The sequence below is a fragment of the Salmo salar genome, chromosome ssa20, assembly GCF_905237065.1.
Source record: "Salmo salar chromosome ssa20, Ssal_v3.1, whole genome shotgun sequence".
NCBI lineage: Eukaryota > Metazoa > Chordata > Actinopteri > Salmoniformes > Salmonidae > Salmo > Salmo salar.
This window is the reverse complement of record NC_059461.1, coordinates 80,007,047-80,028,793: the sequence shown is the minus strand read 5'-3', so window position 1 is coordinate 80,028,793 and position 21,747 is coordinate 80,007,047. Positions and strand designations below refer to the sequence as shown.

At 49.7% G+C, this 21,747-nt stretch overlaps 2 protein-coding genes across 4 annotated transcripts in view; both read right to left on the bottom strand.

The window, feature by feature from the left end:
- Positions 1-1,534, bottom strand: part of LOC106591258 (guanylate cyclase soluble subunit alpha-2) — a 133,012-nt gene extending 131,478 nt beyond the window's left edge. Inside the window, exon 1 of one of the 2 annotated variants that reach the window (XM_045703994.1) lies at positions 693-1,534. In XM_045703994.1, the coding sequence (XP_045559950.1) occupies positions 693-929 (237 nt within the window). In that variant the 5' untranslated portion in view covers positions 930-1,534. The remainder of the gene's footprint in view (positions 1-692) is intronic. The other variant, XM_045703993.1, reaches the window with a different exon arrangement.
- Positions 1,535-3,325: 1,791 nt separating this feature from the next.
- Positions 3,326-21,747, bottom strand: part of cwf19l2 (CWF19 like cell cycle control factor 2) — a 44,149-nt gene continuing 25,727 nt past the window's right edge. For both annotated transcript variants that reach the window (XM_045703991.1, XM_045703992.1), the window contains exons 14-19: positions 6,377-6,589; positions 6,170-6,286; positions 5,889-6,044; positions 5,715-5,795; positions 5,404-5,505; positions 3,326-5,270 (exon numbers count right to left, since the gene is read on the bottom strand). In XM_045703991.1, the coding sequence (XP_045559947.1) occupies positions 5,130-5,270; positions 5,404-5,505; positions 5,715-5,795; positions 5,889-6,044; positions 6,170-6,286; positions 6,377-6,589 (810 nt within the window). In that variant the 3' untranslated portion in view covers positions 3,326-5,129. The remainder of the gene's footprint in view (positions 5,271-5,403; positions 5,506-5,714; positions 5,796-5,888; positions 6,045-6,169; positions 6,287-6,376; positions 6,590-21,747) is intronic.

Here is a 21,747-nt window from a genome sequence, read left to right as displayed (position 1 = left end):
TTGCTCTTGTACGATTGGGTCACCATGATTGCAGTGTGTGTGTGGGGGGGTTAGAGAGAGGGTCGCTGTGACTGTAGGCCTCTTATTACAAGAACTGAGGCACAGACCCAGTACTAATTCTGACAGAAGCAGGTATAATAAATATTTTCATTTCAAAGCAGGCTGTGGTCTCTTCGCTTTTGGCCAGGGAGTAGCAAGTTAAGCACTTCCCTTGGACCAAGGAAATTAAAAAGATTCTTGTATTAGACCAGGATATCTTTATCACAATAATCATCATCAAATGCATCTTTAATATCTAGCTTATTTCCTAGTTTCTATTCCTTAACCTATACTGTTCTGAAAACACAGGTTAATGATGCTGTACGCTGGAGCCCTCCCAACCAGGTACTTTATTTCACCTGTCCACTTCTTTCATGTCAGTGCAGATGGGGGAGAGGAGGCTAGAGGGAACCAGCTAAACTACACAGTGTAAACAGTCTGCCTTCAGTACACTCACCAGAACTCACCCAGAACAACCTCATCACCCAGTAGGGTGTGATATTGAATAGGCCGTATCTACTACCCATTCTTCTCTCTCTCATTATTCTAACAAATCTCTAGGGTGCTGGCCCTTGTATAATCACGCAGCTGATGCATGCAGAGGGGAGAGAGAAATAGCAGAGAAAATATGCAGTTTTGTTAGTGTATCCTACCGTGGGCGACGTTAACCTCCTCAAGCTCTCCCCGAGCGAGTCCAGGTTCACGCGTTTCCGTCTTGTCGTCCGTTTGGGTCCTGGTGCGTCCTCGAACGGGCACGCGAGCTTCTCCACGGGGCTCTTGCCGTTCCAGATGCGTGAAAAGGGGCAGGAGTCGCCATCATCTCCAGGGCTCTCCAGGCACTCCGAGCCCATCGAGCTGAACGACTCTGACGAGATCTTGCGCGAGGACATGCTGCTGCTGCTAAGCGCGTGAAGTCCGGGCGCGTACGCGTGCGGCGACCAAACAACACACGGCTACGGGGACTCATCAGATTCACTTGCGTGGGAAAGATTGGGAGGCGCGCGCGCCGGTCAAGAGCGACACTAACGGCACGCGAGCATTTAGAGATAAAACAAATATGCTATCGCGACGTCCAGATAGGGACTCGATTCACCAGCTGAATCTCATGTCTAACGGTTTTAACGGTTGTCCTTTTTGTTTTCCCTTTGAAATCCCAGTTGGAAGTATTTTGCCTGCTGCGCACCTCTCTACTATTAAATCATGTGCGGCTTCACGGCTTTCTGACTCTGTGTAAACTACTCATCCTTTCATTCCTTCATCCTCTCATCCCTGCAGTTGGCTGGCTGTATTCCTCTCCCCTCCGGTGGGCGGGAAACGGTGTGTCCAGGTGCGGGCCTGAGGAGGATCGGAAGATACCGAGAGATGCTCGCGAAGTCAGCATGCAGTCAAACATCAGCTCGAGCCGCTGCCTGGTGGAGTTATATCTGTCCACTCTGCTCAAGCTCTACAGCATCACTATCCTACACTACCTCCATCCGCCACAGCCAATCAGATATAATATCAGATTTAACCCTGCCCCTCTTCCCATCCATATGAGAGGGAGACTTTAGTCTAGGGCTATGCTAATGTATGGCGCAGATACTGACGGAGGAGACACTAGACTACAACAAGCAACTGCAGGAGAAACCAAGACATAACCTACAAAACAAATAGGCCTAATGTTTGCATGTGATGATATCCTTTATTTTTTTAACGTACCACACACTAAGCCACCTGGCCCCAGTCTGCAACGCCAGCAGAACATATTCCGTGTATTTGTATCCTAGACCAATTTGCCATAATCAACTGAATACTGAGCTGTAAATAATGTACTTATTACTTTACTCGAGGTAATTAAGATAAATTGTTTTAAGGTAGACTTGGTTCTGGTCGGCTAGACTATGATATAGTACACCACTAGAGTCATACAGCCTCCCCTCCTATAAGAGCCAGCTCTCTGTCCCTATAGTAAACACATGATACATGTAACTGATGTTATTAGGGTAATTCAAATCGCCGAGCTGCAGCGGGCGACAGGGAGAATTCATGTCGAACACTTATCGCTTCAGTGACCTTGACCTCTTCTCTGCCCATGTGCCTGACTAGACCCCCAGCCGGAGGCCTGAGACACAAAAACAGAAGAAAACACACTACCAGGATTGTGCATATGTAACCGATGTGAAATGGCTAGTTAGTTAGCGGTGGTGCGCGTTAATAGCGTTTAAATCAGTGACGTCACTCGCTCTGAGACTTGAAGTAGGGTTTCCCCTTGCGTTGCAAGGGCCGCGGCTTTTGTGGCGCGATGGGTAACGATGCTTCGTGGGGTGTCAGTTGTTGATGTGTGCAAGGGTCCCTGGTTCGAGCCCAGGTTGGGGCGAAGAGAGGGACGGAACCTACACTGTTACACACACACATGCATGCACATGTCAGACAGACAGACAGGCACAGAGAGAGAGAGGCATAGACAACCATAGGATGCAAAACACAGCAGTCATTTTCCTGGATGTGCAATTCTTAATTGTTTTTTCTTTGCCAAAGCAGTGTGCCCCGACAAATATTTTACACGCCTTCAAATTAGTGGATTTGGCTATTTCAGTCACACCCGTTGCTGACAGGTGTATAAAATTGAGCACACAGCCATGTGATCTCCATAGACAAACATTGTCAATGTCATTCTAGACGATTCTGTGCTTCCAACTTTGTGGCAACAGTTTGGAGAAGGCCCTTTCCTGTTTCAGCATTACAATGCCCCTGTGCACAAAGCGAGGTCCATACAGAAACGGTTTGTCGAGATCAGTGGGGAAGAACTTGACTGGCCTGCAGAGAGCCCTGACCTCAACCCCATGCAAAACCTTTGGGATGAATTGGAACGCCGACTGCGAGCCAGGCCTAATCACCAAACATCAGTGCCCGACCTCACTACTGTTCTTGTTGCTGAATGGAAGCAAGTCCCCGCAGCAATGTTCAAACATCTAGTGGAAAACCTTCCCAGAAGACTAGAGGCTGTTAGAGCAGCAAAGGGGGGACCAACTCCATATTAATGCCCATGATTTTGTAATGAGATTTTTGACGAGCACATACACTACATGAAGAAAAGTATGTTCAGTCTCTCCCAACCCCCCCTCACTTATCTAGCTACACGACCTCAATCACCATAAAACGATAAACCAATAACACTGCCAGAAGGATATTTAATAAATCTGCAGCAACAATTTAACCATAACTCTCTGGAGATTAAAAGCAAAGGAAATCCTTGACTGTGTGTGCCCTACGATGAGGTCGATTGTGTAATACATTTAACAAATCATTAGATGATTAGGTTTATTGAAGATTATAATTAAATGTTACATGAAGACAACAATGCTGCTTACGCAATGCTTGTTATTATTGAAAGGGAACATAGCCTACAGTATGAAGACTCGTCCCTTCAGTTGACATTACCGAAAACCCAGCTTCAATTTGAAAGCCATTATTTAGATTGTGTTGTGTTATCCATAAAAGGCCTTTTCGCCAAACTGAATTCTCCATGTCTCCCCATCTCCCTCCAGATCAACAGGCTGTATTTACGGTTGTAAGTGCCTTAAGATATGCTTTTTCTTAGTGATGTTGAGCAAGAGACAGCTCAGCCATCACAATGCACCTAAATACCACAGACAGAATAAAGCACAAAAGATGTTAATGTCAGTCAGAGACACTCACACCCAAAGGTAACATTGTCAGTCACATGAAATTAGCAGCACTACCAGAGATTGTGCATGACGTGGCTCCGAGGTGCCTACCGTTGAGTCACACAGGTGCCTCAAGTCATTCAGAGATACACTCACCTCCCCCTTGTCTGATCTACTGCACACTGACTGTAGGCTTGTATTTCAGAACAAAACGTAGTCTGTGTTTAGACAGGCAGCCCATTAGATTTTTTCCCCCCCACTAATTGGTCTAATTGATCTTTTTCATGTCTGATTGGTTAAAAAAAAAAAAAGGCCAATTCATGAATAAAATCTCTGAATTGGGCTGCCTGTCTAAACGCAGCCATACAGGCCCTGTAGGACTAACACAGTCTGCTGTACCCTGCTGTACCCTGTGTTTGTGTGTAAAACCAAGTAGAGCACTTGTCTGAACCATACTGTGATAAACGGCACCAGTAATCAGAAGTGGTCGGGTTAGTCACGGGAAATGGGCTGACGGTGTGTGGATGGCTGGGTGTGAGGGAGAGAGACAGAATGCGTCAGCAGGAAGAGGACAGTAGAGTGGCGCTTGGCTGTGAATCTGTCCCAGGTCCATCTAAGTGGACATAATAACAGCTCACTCGTCACCACTATAATACCATTACTGATGACCGTTTACTGTCTAGAACACACACAGACATACAGCCACTGACACACACGGGAGTGGAGATGAGTGATAAGAGAAAGATGGAGAGAGGAGCGAGATGGACTTAAATAACAGGATAGGGAGGAGAGAGGTCTTCCAGGGGACAGTAATTAGAGCCATTGTAGTCGTTAACTCATGTCAGGAACAATCTAGTGTCTGAATGATGAAGGCAGCTCCTGGGTCAGGTTTGCTGTTCAGCCACGAGTAAAAGTGTGTGTGTGGCTGTTCTTGGTGTTTACAAGTTACCTAATGACAAAGCAGTAAATTAAAATACACCTACACTTCTCTTTTTTAACTAACACTGACTTGGCTGATAACTACTGTATTTTGAGGGGAAATTGTACTTGCTACGATTGTGATATATGGTTGTCTCACCTAGATATTTGAAAATGAATGCACTAATAGTAAGTGGCTCTGGATAAGAGGGTCTGCTAAACGACAAAAGTAAAAGAACAGAAAGCATCATAATTATTTCTTTTTAAGATAGTAAAACAACGAATCCCAACATACACAACAATTGTACATCAGCTTTTAAAATAGTTATTTCATGGCCTTCTGCCTGTATTTAATCAGAATAATCTAGGAGTAAAACAATGTGTTGACAGGATCAGAGGATTATAAAGCAGACAGAGTCTTCGTCTCAGAGGACAAGGCGGGGGCTAACGCCATATGGCTTGCAGTTACATCTACTGTATATTTACAGGGGCTAGGGGTTTATTGAGATGTGTTGGTTGGTTGGTTCAGCTGTCCGTCTTGGTGCAGTCGAAGGGTTTCCACCACTGGGAGAACTCAAGGACTTTCTTCCGCAGGTCGTCAAAGCTCTCTCTGATGGACTTCCTCCATATCCTGGGCTCCACGTCCAACATCCCCCCAACTATCTCCTGAAGAGAGAGGAGAGGAGGAGTGGGAGAGAAGGAGAGGAGGGAAGAGGAGAAGGATGGGGAAAGGAGGGAGAAGGTTTAGAGTGATACAGCGGACAGTAAAAGCACCCCATAGAGGTTGTAATTCACTGACCTTGCCAAAGTAGTGGGGGAACTTGTGTTCGTTTTCAATGACGTGAGCAAAGCCCCCCTGAAGACCAAAGTCTACTGAGAAATATGGCAGACCCCGCGGCACCTGGCACAGAGAGAACACACCGTCATACACACACTCACAGAATACACACCCCTAAAAAGCCTCTCTCAGGGGCAGAGACAGGCACCTGGTCCTGGAGCTTAGTAGAGGGAGGGAGGCATGCAGGGAGGGAGGGACAGACAGGGGGAAAGAGGGATGAAAACATTTCAGGAGTGGGGAAGGAGGAAAGAGAAGATGGAGGTATAACTTACAGCGTGGCGGATGTCTTTGGAGGAGAGATCCACAACCTTCTTATTCATCGCCCACTCCTCATCACATTCCATGATGGCTTTCTGTAGGACACACACAGTATTAACCCAGACAGCTCATCTATTCTATAGATGGTTTCTATAGGAAGACACACACACACACACACACACACACACCTTAAAGTAGATAGGAGCCATGTCTCCCAGTTCTCTGGGTAGAGGGATACACTCCAGGACCATGTGCTGGCGTCTCTTTGGGTTCATGTGGGTCTCCATAAACACACAGTCCTGATCCTGAGACTCAAACATCTGCACCAGCGCCCTGCGGAACACCTGCACACAGGACAAACACACAACGTCACACACAAACGCCAAACCCTGCCTTCTAGACAAATCAATGAAAATCGGAAAGGTGGGAGGGCATGTCTAGGCTGTAGAAGAGTTTTTGATTGGCTGACCTGGATCTCGGTCCACACGTCCTCATCCAATCCAGTGGCAGAGCAGTGGTGTTGCAGTGGAGTGATCAGACAGTGACCCTCTGTCAGAGACACACCTCCAGGCAGGCTCAGATACACCTGCGGAGACACACACACCAGTCAAAAAACACACTGACACACCCCAACCTGACACTACAAACCCCAATGGGCCAAACCCTCCTTCCTCACCTTGGTTCCTATGGCGATGAGCAGGTGTTTCTGGAGCTCGGGGTTGCTGAAGCAGTGATGGCATTTCTCCATGGTAACGGCCAGTCGCCTGTGCTCCGCTATGGCTCTGCTCCTCATCCTCTCCTCGTCTCGCCCCTCGCCCTCTCTCTGAGCCACGCTGGAAACAAACATGTCATCCAGGGTGTAGTTGTCATCGTCTGTCTTCCCCATCATCTGAGGGAGAGAGAGAGAAATGTTTGTTTGCTCACTGTTTGCCTAATGTGTGATTATTTACTTATCATAGCGATTTCCCCATGAGTCGGTGCACGGCCTTGAGTTACCTTTTTCAACACACACACACACACACACACACACACACACACACACACACACACACACACACACAGAGAGACCCAAAGGGCTAATCAATCAGTGTATCAATACAACTCCATACTGCTGTAGCCGGGTCAGTTAACAGACGTCATTGCTGTAGCTGAATAAACATCACACTAGGGAGCATCGAACAGCGGGCAAATATTCCCACTATTCACATCGCACATAGAAACAAGATAGGAGGGTGCTTTGAAAAGTTGTGTTGGTTCAGTTCTAGGATTTTATTTTTATGGCAGTGACAGAGAGGCGTCTCCATGGACACGGTGAGCTGTGGGGATGTCGTGTCGCCACACCCTGTCCTGACTGATTGACAGGTCTGGGTCTGTGTGAAAGCAGGCCTAGGTGTGTCTACATCATGTCCATCTAGTCTATTGTATGTGTGCGAGCATGGTGTGTGCACTCCATCACCTTATCACCCATGAAAACCCAACACCTCATTGGGTAGTCAGAACTGCATCACCCATACCACACCTCTACCAGTGCCTCCCTTCAGGAGGGAAGACTCTAGAACAGGAACAAAAGGCTGATCTAATATTAGCTCCTTTTGCTCTACTCTAATTCCAGAACTAATTTCCTCTTTCTCTCTCAGACAGAGCAAAGGGGAGACACTCGCTCTAGCTAAAGCTGTTTACAGATACTAAGGCAGAGATGTGATAAGTGCATGTTTGACTATGTGTGCTGGGCCAGTGTGGGGCTTTTATTGCCGTGGATAATGAATCAATTACACACACAGACCTGTGGTTAATGGCCACACCTCAATGCTGGAATTTTAGACAACTTCTACCTGGGCCACACATGTACCCTACACCCTGAATGGGACTTTGCCTTGTTTAGATTGGGCAACAAATGGTGGAACAGGGAACCAAGAAAGTGCAAACAGCAAATGCTTCTGGAATCCGACCGGTTACGACATAGAAGGTATGGGGAAGAAAATACAGTAGCGTATTAAAGTCTAGCTATCCTACCCTGGCCCCATTAAAGACTAGCTATCCTACCCTGGCCCCATTAAAGACTAGCCAATCTACCCTGGCCCCATTAAAGACTAGCCATCCTACCCTGGCCCCATTAAAGACTAGCCATCCTACCCTGGCCCCATTAAAGACTAGCTAACCTACCCTGGCCCCATTAAAGACTAGCCGTCCTACCCTGGACCCATTAAAGACTAGCCATGCTACCCTGGCCCCATTAAAAAGACTAGCTATCCTACCCTGGGACCATTAAAGACTAGCTATTCTACCCTGGCCCCATTAAAGACTAGCTATCCTACCCTGGCCCCATTAAAGACTAGCCATTCTACCCTGGCCCCATTAAAGACTAGCCATCCTACCCTGGGACCATTAAAAAGACTAGCCATTCTACCCTGGCCCCATTAAAGACTAGCCATCCTACCCTGGACCCATTAAAGACTAGCCATGCTACCCTGGCCCCATTAAAAAGACTAGCCATCCTAACCTGGCCCCAGTAAAGACTAGCTATCCTATCCTGGCCCCATTAAAGACTAGCCATCATACCCTGGCCCCATTAAAGACTAGCTATCCTACCCTGGAACCATTGAAACATCAACAGAAATACCAGGTCTAGGATTTAGGCATAGTGTAGATGCATCCAGCTGCTGAAAATATATATTTGCATGCGGTAAGGTAAAACTAAACCCAGACAAACATTGATACAGGAGACAGATGTACAACATTTTAAGACCATAGAGCTATTAACTGGTTATCAGACCATCTTGACTGAAGAAATCAAAATTGAGATTTTGGGGGTGGTTGAGGAGTAAAACAGGGCCAGTGTTAAAGCCATAAGGACCAGGGTTGGGAATGAGGAGGAAACAGGGCCAGTGTTAAAGCCATAAGGACCAGGGTTGGGGATGAGGAGGAAACAGGGCCAGTGTTAAAGCCATAAGGACCAGGGTTGGGGATGAGGAGTAAAACAGGGCCAGTGTTAAAGCCATAAGGAAGGACCAGGGTGGTGGATGAGGAGTAAAACAGGGCCAGTGTTAAAGCCATAAGGACGAGGGTGGTGGATGAGGAGGAAACAGGGCCAGTGTTAAAGCCATAAGGACCAGGGTGGGGATGAGGAGGAAACAGGGCCAGTGTTAAAGCCATAAGGACCAGGGTGGTGGATGAGGAGTAAAACAGGGCCAGTGTTAAAGCCATAAGGACCAGGGTTGGGGATGAGGAGGAAACAGGGCCAGTGTTAAAGCCATAAGGACCAGGGTTGGGGATGAGGAGTAAAACAGGGCCAGTGTTAAAGCCATAAGTACCAGGGTTGTGGATGAGGAGGAAACAGGGCCAGTGTTAAAGCCATAAGTACCAGGGTTGGGGATGAGGAGTAAAACAGGGCCAGTGTTAAAGCCATAAGGACCAGGGTTGGGGATGAGGAGGAAACAGGGCCAGTGTTAAAGCCATAAGGACCAGGGTGGTGGATGAGGAGGAAACAGGGCCAGTGTTAAAGCCATAAGGACCAGGGTGGTGGATGAGGAGGAAACAGGGCCAGTGTTAAAGCCATAAGGACCAGGGTTGGGGATGAGGAGTAAAACAGGGCCAGTGTTAAAGCCATAAGGACCAGGGTGGTGGATGAGGAGGAAACAGGGCCAGTGTTAAAGCCATAAGGACCAGGGTGGGGATGAGGAGGAAACAGGGCCAGTGTTAAAGCCATAAGGACCAGGGTGGTGGATGAGGAGGAAACAGGGCCAGTGTTAAAGCCATAAGGACCAGGGTGGGGATGAGGAGTAAAACAGGGCCAGTGTTAAAGCCATAAGGACCAGGGTGGTGGATGAGGAGGAAACAAGGCCAGTGTTAAAGCCATAAGGACCAGGGTTGGGGATGAGGAGTAAAACAGGGCCAGTGTTAAAGCCATAAGTACCAGGGTTGTGGATGAGGAGGAAACAGGGCCAGTGTTAAAGCCATAAGTACCAGGGTTGGGGATGAGGAGTAAAACAGGGCCAGTGTTAAAGCCATAAGGACCAGGGTTGGGGATGAGGGGGAAACAGGGCCAGTGTTAAAGCCATAAGGACCAGGGTGGTGGATGGGGAGGAAACAGGGCCAGTGTTAAAGCCATAAGGACCAGGGTGGTGGATGAGGAGGAAACAGGGCCAGTGTTAAAGCCATAAGGACCAGGGTGGGGATGAGGAGTAAAACAGGGCCAGTGTTAAAGCAATAAGGAACAGGGTTGGGGATGAGGAGGAAACAGGGCCAGTGTTAAAGCCATAAGGACCAGGGTTGGGCATGAGGAGGAAACAGGGCCAGTGTTAAAGCCATAAGGACCAGGGTTGGGGATGAGGAGTAAAACAGGGCCAGTGTTAAAGCCATAAGGACCAGGGTGGTGGATGAGGAGGAAACAGGGCCAGTGTTAAAGCCATAAGGACCAGGGTTGGGGATGAGGAGGAAACAGGTCCAGTGTTAAAGCCATAAGGACCAGGTTGGTGGATGAGGAGGAAACAGGGCCAAGGTTAAAGCCATAAGGACCAGGGTGGTGGATGAGGAGGAAACAGGGCCAGTGTTAAAGCCATAAGGACCAGGGTGGGGATGAGGAGGAAACAGGGCCAGTGTTAAAGCCATAAGGACCAGGGTTGGGGATGAGGAGTAAAACAGGGCCAGTGTTAAAGCCATAAGGACCAGGGTTGGGGATGAGGAGGAAACAGGGCCAGTGTTAAAGCCATAAGGACCAGGGTTGGGGATGAGGAGTAAAACAGGGCCAGTGTTAAAGCCATAAGTACCAGGGTTGTGGATGAGGAGGAAACAGGGCCAGTGTTAAAGCCATAAGTACCAGGGTTGGGGATGAGGAGTAAAACAGGGCCAGTGTTAAAGCCATAAGGACCAGGGTGGTGGATGAGGAGTAAAACAGGGCCAGTGTTAAAGCCATAAGGACCAGGGTGGTGGATGAGGAGGAAACAGGGCCAGTGTTAAAGCCATAAGTACCAGGGTTGTGGATGAGGAGGAAACAGGGCCAGTGTTAAAGCCATAAGTACCAGGGTTGGGGATGAGGAGTAAAACAGGGCCAGTGTTAAAGCCATAAGGACCAGGGTTGGGGATGAGGGGGAAACAGGGCCAGTGTTAAAGCCATAAGGACCAGGGTGGTGGATGAGGAGGAAACAGGGCCAGTGTTAAAGCCATAAGGACCAGGTTGGTGGATGAGGAGGAAACAGGGCCAAGGTTAAAGCCATAAGGACCAGGGTGGTGGATGAGGAGGAAACAGGGCCAGTGTTAAAGCCATAAGGACCAGGGTGGGGATGAGGAGGAAACAGGGCCAGTGTTAAAGCCATAAGGACCAGGGTTGGGGATGAGGAGGAAACAGGGCCAGTGTTAAAGCCATAAGGACCAGGGGGGTGGATGAGGAGGAAACAGGGCCAGTGTTAAAGCCATAAGGACCAGGGTTGGGGATGAGGAGTAAAACAGGGCCAGTGTTAAAGCCATAAGTACCAGGGTTGTGTATGAGGAGGAAACAGGGCCAGTGTTAAAGCCATAAGTACCAGGGTTGGGGATGAGGAGTAAAACAGGGCCAGTGTTAAAGCCATAAGGACCAGGGTTGGGGATGAGGAGGAAACAGGGCCAGTGTTAAAGCCATAAGGACCAGGGTGGTGGATGAGGAGGAAACAGGGCCAGTGTTAAAGCCATAAGGACCAGGGTGGTGGATGAGGAGGAAACAGGGCCAGTGTTAAAGCCATAAGGACCAGGGTGGGGATGAGGAGTAAAACAGGGCCAGTGTTAAAGCCATAAGGACCAGGGTGGTGGATGAGGAGGAAACAGGGCCAGTGTTAAAGCCATAAGGACCAGGGTGGGGATGAGGAGGAAACAGGGCCAGTGTTAAAGCCATAAGGACCAGGGTTGGGGATGAGGAGTAAAACAGGGCCAGTGTTAAAGCCATAAGTACCAGGGTTGTGGATGAGGAGGAAACAGGGCCAGTGTTAAAGCCATAAGTACCAGGGTTGGGGATGAGGAGTAAAACAGGGCCAGTGTTAAAGCCATAAGGACCAGGGTTGGGGATGAGGGGGAAACAGGGCCAGTGTTAAAGCCATAAGGACCAGGGTGGTGGATGAGGAGGAAACAGGGCCAGTGTTAAAGCCATAAGGACCAGGGTGGGGATGAGGAGTAAAACAGGGCCAGTGTTAAAGCAATAAGGAACAGGGTTGGGGATGAGGAGGAAACAGGGCCAGTGTTAAAGCCATAAGGACCAGGGTTGGGCATGAGGAGGAAACAGGGCCAGTGTTAAAGCCATAAGGACCAGGGTTGGGGATGAGGAGTAAAACAGGGCCAGTGTTAAAGCCATAAGGACCAGGGTTGGGGATGAGGAGTAAAACAGGGCCAGTGTTAAAGCCATAAGGACCAGGGTGGTGGATGAGGAGGAAACAGGGCCAGTGTTAAAGCCATAAGGACCAGGGTGGGGATGAGGAGGAAACAGGGCCAGTGTTAAAGCCATAAGGACCAGGGTGGTGGATGAGAAGGATACAGGGCCAGTGTTAAAGCCATAAGGACCAGGGTGGTGGATGAGGAGGAAAGAGGGCCAGTGTTAAAGCCATAAGGACCAGGGTGGGGATGAGGAGGAAACAGGGCCAGTGTTAAAGCCATAAGGACCAGGTTGGTGGATGAGGAGGAAACAGGGCCAAGGTTAAAGCCATAAGGACCAGGGTGGTGGATGAGGAGGAAACAGGGCCAGTGTTAAAGCCAATATGACCAGGGTGGGGATGAGGAGGAAACAGGGCCAGTGTTAAAGCCATAAGGACCAGGGTTGGGGATGAGGAGTAAAACAGGGCCAGTGTTAAAGCCATAAGGACCAGGGTTGGGGATGAGGAGGAAACAGGGCCAGTGTTAAAGCCATAAGGACCAGGGGGGTGGATGAGGAGGAAACAGGGCCAGTGTTAAAGCCATAAGGACCAGGGTTGGGGATGAGGAGTAAAACAGGGCCAGTGTTAAAGCCATAAGTACCAGGGTTGTGGATGAGGAGGAAACAGGGCCAGTGTTAAAGCCATAAGGACCAGGGTGGTGGATGAGGAGGAAACAGGGCCAGTGTTAAAGCCATAAGGACCAGGGTGGTGGATGAGGAGGAAACAGGGCCAGTGTTAAAGCCATAAGGACCAGGGTGGGGATGAGGAGTAAAACAGGGCCAGTGTTAAAGCCATAAGGACCAGGGTTGGGGATGAGGAGGAAACAGGGCCAGTGTTAAAGCCATAAGGACCAGGGTTGGGGATGAGGAGGAAACAGGGCCAGTGTTAAAGCCATAAGGACCAGGGTGGTGGATGAGGAGGAAACAGGGCCAGTGTTAAAGCCATAAGGACCAGGGTGGGGATGAGGAGGAAACAGGGCCAGTGTTAAAGCCATAAGGACCAGGGTTGGGGATGAGGAGGAAACAGGTCCAGTGTTAAAGCCATAAGGACCAGGGGGGTGGATGAGGAGGAAACAGGGCCAGTGTTAAAGCCATAAGGACCAGGGTTGGGGATGAGGAGGAAACAGGTCCAGTGTTAAAGCCATAAGGACCAGGTTGGTGGATGAGGAGGAAACAGGGCCAAGGTTAAAGCCATAAGGACCAGGGTGGTGGATGAGGAGGAAACAGGGCCAGTGTTAAAGCCATAAGGACCAGGGTGGGGATGAGGAGGAAACAGGGCCAGTGTTAAAGCCATAAGGACCAGGGTTGGGGATGAGGAGTAAAACAGGGCCAGTGTTAAAGCCATAAGGACCAGGGTTGGGGATGAGGAGGAAACAGGGCCAGTGTTAAAGCCATAAGGACCAGGGTTGGGGATGAGGAGGAAACAGGGCCAGTGTTAAAGCCATAAGGACCAGGGGGGTGGATGAGGAGGAAACAGGGCCAGTGTTAAAGCCATAAGGACCAGGGTTGGGGATGAGGAGTAAAACAGGGCCAGTGTTAAAGCCATAAGTACCAGGGTTGTGGATGAGGAGGAAACAGGGCCAGTGTTAAAGCCATAAGTACCAGGGTTGGGGATGAGGAGTAAAACAGGGCCAGTGTTAAAGCCATAAGGACCAGGGTTGGGGATGAGGAGGAAACAGGGCCAGTGTTAAAGCCATAAGGACCAGGGTGGTGGATGAGGAGGAAACAGGGCCAGTGTTAAAGCCATAAGGACCAGGGTGGTGGATGAGGAGGAAACAGGGCCAGTGTTAAAGCCATAAGGACCAGGGTGGGGATGAGGAGTAAAACAGGGCCAGTGTTAAAGCCATAAGGACCAGGGTTGGGGATGAGGAGGAAACAGGGCCAGTGTTAAAGCCATAAGGACCAGGGTTGGGGATGAGGAGGAAACAGGTCCAGTGTTAAAGCCATAAGGACCAGGGTGGTGGATGAGGAGGAAACAGGGCCAGTGTTAAAGCCATAAGGACCAGGGTGGTGGATGAGGAGGAAACAGGGCCAGTGTTAAAGCCATAAGGACCAGGGTTGGGGATGAGGAGGAAACAGGGCCAGTGTTAAAGCCATAAGGACCAGGGTGGTGGATGAGGAGGAAACAGGGCCAGTGTTAAAGCCATAAGGACCAGGGTGGGGATGAGGAGGAAACAGGGCCAGTGTTAAAGCCATAAGGACCAGGGTTGGGGATGAGGAGGAAACAGGTCCAGTGTTAAAGCCATAAGGACCAGGTTGGTGGATGAGGAGGAAACAGGGCCAAGGTTAAAGCCATAAGGACCAGGGTGGTGGATGAGGAGGAAACAGGGCCAGTGTTAAAGCCATAAGGACCAGGGTTGGGGATGAGGAGGAAACAGGGCCAGTGTTAAAGCCATAAGGACCAGGGTTGGGGATGAGGAGGAAACAGGGCCAGTGTTAAAGCCATAAGGACCAGGGTTGGGGATGAGGAGGAAACAGGTCCAGTGTTAAAGCCATAAGGACCAGGGTGGTGGATGAGGAGGAAACAGGGACAGTGTTAAAGCCATAAGGACCAAGGTTGGGCATGAGGAGGAAACAGGGCCAGTGTTAAAGCCATAAGGACCAGGGTGGTGGATGAGGAGGAAACAGGGCCAGTGTTAAAGCCATAAGGACCAGGGTGGGGATGAGGAGGAAACAGGGCCAGTGTTAAAGCCATAAGGACCAGGGTGGGGATGAGGAGGAAACAGGGCCAGTGTTAAAGCCATAAGGACCAGGGTTGGGGATGAGGAGGAAACAGGGCCAGTGTTAAAGCCATAAGGACCAGGGTTGGGGATGAGGAGGAAACAGGTCCAGTGTTAAAGACATAAGGACCAGGGTGGTGGATGAGGAGGAAACAGGGCCAGTGTTAAAGCCATAAGGAAGGACCAGGGTGGTGGATGAGGAGTAAAACAGGGCCAGTGTTAAAGCCATAAGGACCAGGGTGGTGGATGAGGAGTAAAACAGGGCCAGTGTTAAAGCCATAAGGACCAGGGTGGTGGATGAGGAGGAAACAGGGCCAGTGTTAAAGCCATAAGGACCAGGGTGGGGATGAGGAGGAAACAGGGCCAGTGTTAAAGCCATAAGGACCAGGGTTGGGGATGAGGAGTAAAACAGGGCCAGTGTTAAAGCCATAAGGACCAGGGTGGTGGATGAGGAGTAAAACAGGGCCAGTGTTAAAGCCATAAGGACCAGGGTTGGGGATGAGGAGGAAACAGGTCCAGTGTTAAAGCCATAAGGACCAGGGGGGTGGATGAGGAGGAAACAGGGCCAGTGTTAAAGCCATAAGGACCAGGGTGGTGGATGAGGAGGAAACAGGGCCAGTGTTAAAGCCATAAGGACCAGGGTGGGGATGAGGAGGAAACAGGGCCAGTGTTAAAGCCATAAGGACCAGGGTTGGGGATGAGGAGTAAAACAGGTCCAGTGTTAAAGCCATAAGGACCAGGGTTGGGGATGAGGAGTAAAACAGGTCCAGTGTTAAAGCCATAAGGACCAGGGTTGGGGATGAGGAGGAAACAGGGCCAGTGTTAAAGCCATAAGGACCAGGGTGGTGGATGAGGAGGAAACAGGGCCAGTGTTAAAGCCATAAGGACCAGGGTGGTGGATGAGGAGGAAACAGGGCCAGTGTTAAAGCCATAAGGACCAGGGTTGGGGATGTGAAGGATACAGGGCCAGTGTTAAAGCCATAAGGACCAGGGTGGTGGATGAGGAGGAAACAGGGCCAGTGTTAAAGCCATAAGGACCAGGGTGGTGGATGAGGAGGAAACAGGGCCAGTGTTAAAGCCATAAGGACCAGGGTGGCGGATGAGGAGGAAACAGGGCCAGTGTTAAAGCCATAAGGACCAGGGGGGTGGATGAGAAGGATACAGGGCCAGTGTTAAAGCCATAAGGACCAGGGTTGGGGATGAGGAGGAAACAGGGCCAGTGTTAAAGCCATAAGGACCAGGGTTGGGGATGAGGAGGAAACAGGGCCAGTGTTAAAGCCATAAGGACCAGGGGGGTGGATGAGGAGGAAACAGGGCCAGTGTTAAAGCCATAAGGACCAGGGTTGGGGATGAGGAGGAAACAGGGCCAGTGTTAAAGCCATAAGGACCAGGGTGGTGGATGAGGAGGAAACAGGGACAGTGTTAAAGCCATAAGGACCAGGGTAGTGGTGTTGAGACAATTACTTTCTCTCCATGCACATTATAAATATAAAAATGATTAGATGTAGTATTTATAGTCACCATGTCATGGTAACTGTAGTAGTATTTATAGAGTCTAGTCCCTGCTTAAGGAGAGTGTGTGTGGCGCTAATGATATAGCCCACACAGGAGAGAGAGCTAAAAGGGTGCAACTTTGTCGCTTTCATTTTGAATCACCATGGCAAGTCCGATGTCTCCAAGAGTTTATTAATAATGCTCTCTCCCTCCATCCCCCTCTCTCCACCCCCTCTCTCCCTCCATCCCCATCTCTCTCTCTCTCCATCCCATCTCCCTCATCTCCCTCTCTCCATTTCTATCCCATCTCCCTCTCCCATCTCCCTCTCCCTCTCCATCTCTCCTCATCCCCATGTCCCCCCATCCCCATCTCTCCTCATCCCCATCTTTCCCCATCCCCATGTCTCCCTCTCCCCATGTCTCCCCATGTCTCCCTCTCCCCATCTCTCCCCCATCCCCATGTCTCCCTCTCCATCTCTCCCCATGTCTCCCTCTCCATCTCGCCCCATCTCTCTCTCTCTCCATCTCTATCCCATCTCCCTCTCTCCATCCCCCCCCATCTCCCTCTCTCCATCTATATCCCATCTCCCTCTCCCCCCCTCCCATCTCCCCCCCATATCCCCAACTCTCCCCCATATCTCCAACTCTCCCTCTCCCCAGCCCCAACTCTCCCTCTCCCCAGCCCCAACTCTCCCTCTCCCCAGCCCCAACTCTCCCTCTCTCCAGCCCCAACTCTCCCTCTCTCCAGCCCCAACTCTCCCTCTCTCCAGCCCCAACTCTCCCTCTCCATCTCTCCTCATCCCCATCTCTCCCCATCCCCATGTCTCCCCATCCCTATCTCCCCCTTTCTCCCTCCCTCTCCATCTCCCCCTTTCTCCCGCCCTCTCCCCCCCGCCCTCTCCAGCCCCCATCTCCCCCGCTCTCCAGCCCCCATCCCCCCCTCTCCAGCCCCCATCCCCCTCTCTCTCTCTCTCCATCTATATCCCATCTCCCTCTCTCATCCCCCCCCCATCTCCCTCTCTCTCTCCATCTATATCCCATCTCCCTCTCCCCCCCTCCCATCTCTCCCCCCCATATCCCCAACTCTCCCCCATATCTCCAACTCTCCCTCTCCCCAGCCCCAACTCTCCCTCTCTCCAGCCCCAACTCTCCCTCTCCATCTCTCCTCATCCCCATCTCTCCCCATCCCCATGTCTCCCCATCCCCATCTCCCCCTTTCTCCCTCCCTCTCCATCTCCCCCTTTCTCCCGCCCTCTCCCCCTTTCTCCCGCCCTCTCCCCCCCGCCCTCTCCAGCCCCCATCTCCCCCGCTCTCCAGCCCCCATCCCCCTCTCTCTCTCTCTCCATCTATATCCCATCTCCCTCTCTCATCCCCCCCCATCTCCCTCTCTCTCTCTCCATCTATATCCCATCTCCCTCTCCCCCCTCCCATCTCTCCCCCCATATCCCCAACTCTCCCCCATATCTCCAACTCTCCCTCTCCCCAGCCCCAACAGTCCCTCTCCCCAGCCCCAACTCTCCCTCTCCCCAGCCCCAACTCTCCCTCTCTCCAGCCCCAACTCTCCGTCTCATCTCTCCCCATCCCCATGTCTCCCCATCTCCCCCTTTCTCCCTCCCTCTCCATCTCCCGCCCTCTCCCGCCCTCTCCAGCCCCCATCTCTCCCGCCCTCATCTCCCCCGCCCTCTCCAGCCCCCATCTCTCCCGCCCTCATCTCCCCCGCCCTCTCCAGCCCCCATCTCTCCCGCCCTCATCTCTCCCGCCCTCCAGCCCCCCATCTCCCCCGCTCTCCAGCCCCCATCTCCCCCGCTCTCCAGCCCCCATCTCCCCCGCTCTCCAGCCCCCATCTCCCCCGCTCTCCAGCCACATCTCCCCCTCTCCATCCACATCTCCCCCTCTCCATCCACATCTCCCCCTCTCCATCCACATCTCCCCCTCTCCATCCACATCTCCCCCTCTCCATCCCCTTCCCTTCCTCTCCATCAACATCTGTCCCCCTAACGATCTCTCCCCATCCCCCTCCATCGACATCTGTCCCCCCTAACGATCTCTCCCCATTCCCATCTCCCCATCCCTCCCTCCGTCTCCCTCTCTCTCACATCCTCTTCTCTCCCTCTCCCCCCATTCCCCTCTCCTTCCCCCTTCACCTCTCCCTCCCTCCCTCTCCATCCCCAATCATCCATCCCTCCATCCATCCATCCCTCTCCATCCATCCCTCTCCCAGTCTCCATCTCTCCATCCATCCCTCCACCCATCCCTCCCTCTCCATCCATCCATCCATCCCTCCCTCCCCATCCATCCCTCCCTCTCCATCCATCCATCCCTCCCTCCCCATCCATCCCTCCCTCTCCATCCATCCATCCATCCATCCATCCCTCCCTCCCCATCCATCCCTCCCTCCCTCCCTCCCTCTCCATCCATCCATCCATCCCTCCCTCTCCATCCCCCTCCCTCCCTCTCCATCCATCCCTCCCTCCCTCCCTCCGTTAATTGGAATATGAAATCTGGTATGAGTAAGATACAACTACTGGGACACGGTTTTACAATGGCCTTGACTGTCCTGATGGTCCAAAACTAACACAGACATGGTCACTTTATTAAGATAAAGGAGGGGACTTTAGTAAATCCAAATGGTACCCTGCTCCCTGAATGGGACTCCCTTGTTTAGATTCAGCAACAGTGATGGAACAGGGAACCACAGAAAGTGCAAAGAACCTATGTTCCTGGACCTGTTGTGCCATTGAGAGCAAATGTCTGAGCGTATAAAAGACTAGCTATCGCTGTACTCTGGCTTCAAAGAATTTCTCTTTATTGAGTCGGACAAGAGGGATTTACTCCAGACACCCGAACAGGCCCTCATCCCCGTCATTCGCAGGAGAAAGAGATCAGGGTGCCTTGTGAGGATCCGCCGACGAGTGGCTAATCTGCCCTTGCCATCCGTACTACTGGCCAGCAGACAATGGCAGAAAATAAATTTGACGAGCTAAATGCAAATATATCTTACCAACTGGACATTAAAAACTGTAATATCTTTTGTTTCACCGAGTCGTGGCTGAACAACGAAATGATTAACATACAGCTGGCGGGTTTTACACTGCATCGGCAGGATAGAACAGCAGTCTCCGGTAAGAAAATGCATATTTGTAAACAAATATGTGCACGATATCTTTCAAGGAGCTTATTAAAAATCCCGCTATGCCCTCCGACAAACAATCAAACAGGCAAAGCATCAATAGAGGACTAAGATCGAATCGTACTACACCGGCTCCGACGCTCGTCCGATGTGGCAGGAGTGTCATCTGATGAAGATCATCAAAGGTGTGGTGCTGCATTTAGCTGTGGTTTTAGTTTTTGTGACATATATGCTTGCTTTGAAAATGGCTGTGTGATTATTTTTGTCAGGGTACTCTCCTGACATATTCTAATGCTTTGCTTTCGCTGTAAAGCCTTTTTGAAATCGGACAATGTGGTTAGATTAAACGAGAGTCTTGTCTTTAAAATGGTGTAAAATAGTCATATGATTTAGGAATTGAAGTTATAGCATTTTTGAGGTATTTGTATTTTGTGCCACGCGATTCCACTGGCTGTTGACTAGGTGGGACGCAAACGTCCCACCTCGCCCAGACAGGTTAAAAGAGGTCAACATTCACAACGCCGCTGGGCCAGACGGATTACCAGGACGTGTACTGCGAGCATGCGCTGATCAACTGGCAAGTGTCTTCACTGACAGTTTCAACCTGTCCGAGTCTAATATCAACATGTTTCAAGCAGGCCACCACAGTCCCTGTGCCCAAGAACACCAAGGTAACCTGCCTAAATGACTACCGACACGTAGCACTCACGTCTGTAGCCATGAAATGCTTTGAAAGGCTGGTCATAGCTCACAACACCATTATCCCAGAAACCCTAGACTCACTCCAATTTGCATACCTCCTTAACCTTTCAAGGTATAGGGGGCAGTATTTTCGATTTCAGATGAAAAGTGTGCCCAGAGTAAACAGCCTAATACTCGGGCCCAGAGTCAAATATTTGCATATTATTAGTAGATTTGAACAGAAAACACTCTGAAGTTTCTAAAACTGTTTAAATGGTGTCTGTGAGTATAACAGAACTCATATGGCAGGCAAAAACCTGAGAAAAATACAACCAGGAAAGAAAACTACAAGCACCAGGTTTTTTCAAGACATTGCCAATCGAACACACAGTGAGTTAGGGTTCATTTTGCACTTCCTAAAGCTTCTACTAGATGTCAACAGTCTTTAGAAAGTTGTTTGAGGCGTCTATGATGAACAGAGACCGAACAAGAAGGCTGGGAATTTGGTGACCCAGGGAAGGACATCAGTTCATTGGCACGCTTTCATGTGAGGAGGTAGCTCTGTTCCAAAACGTTTTTCAAGACAATGGAATCATCCGGTTGGAATATTACTGAATTTTCACGTTCTAAAGGCCCTAAAGATTGATGCTTTACAACGGTTGAACAAACGTAAACAGAACTTTTTTGGACTTTTCGTCGTGATATTCTCCTCGCGCGTCCTACATTTTGAGTAGCTTACTGAACGCGCAAACAACATGGAGTTATTTGGACATAAATTATTCACTTTATCTAAGAAAACAACATTTATTGTGGACCTGGAAGTGCCTTCTGATGAAGATTATTAAAGGTAAGTGAATATTTCTAATGCAATTTATAGTTTTAGATGACTCCAAAATGGCGGGTATCTGTAATTGCCTGATGTATTTTTCTAAGCGCAGTACTCAGATTATTGCAAAGTGTGCTTTCCCAGTAAAGTTATTTTGAAATCTGTCAATGTGGTTGCATTCAGGAGATGTTAATCTATAATTCTTTGAATAACAGTTTAATATTTTATCAACGTTTATAATGAGTATTTTTGTAAATTGTTGTGCTGATTCACCGGCAGTTTTTTGGGAAATACATTTTCTGAACGTCACGCGCCAATGTAAAATGGGGTTTTTGGATATAAATATTAACTTGATAGAACAAAAAATGCATGTATTGTCTAACAATGTCCTAGGAGTGTCATCTGATTAAGATTGTCAAAGGTTAGTGCATAATTTTAGCTGGTTGTCTGCTTTTGGTGACGCTTGTCCTTGCATTGAAAATGGCTGTGTGTAATTTTTTGTCTATGTACTATCCTAACATAATCTAACTTCATGCTTTCGCCGTAAAGCCTTTTTGAAATCGGACAATGTGGTTAGATTAACCTCTTACATCTAGACGTTCCGCTAGCGGAACACCTGCTCCAATATCCAATGATAGGCGTGGCACGAATTACAAATTCCTCAAAAATCCCAAAACTTCAATTTTTCAAACATATGACTATTTCACAGCATTTTAAAGATAAGACTCTCCTTTATCTAACCACACTGTCCGATTTCAAAAAGGCTTTACAGCGAAAGCAAAACATTAGATTAATGTCAGCAGAGTACCCAGCCAGAAATAATCAG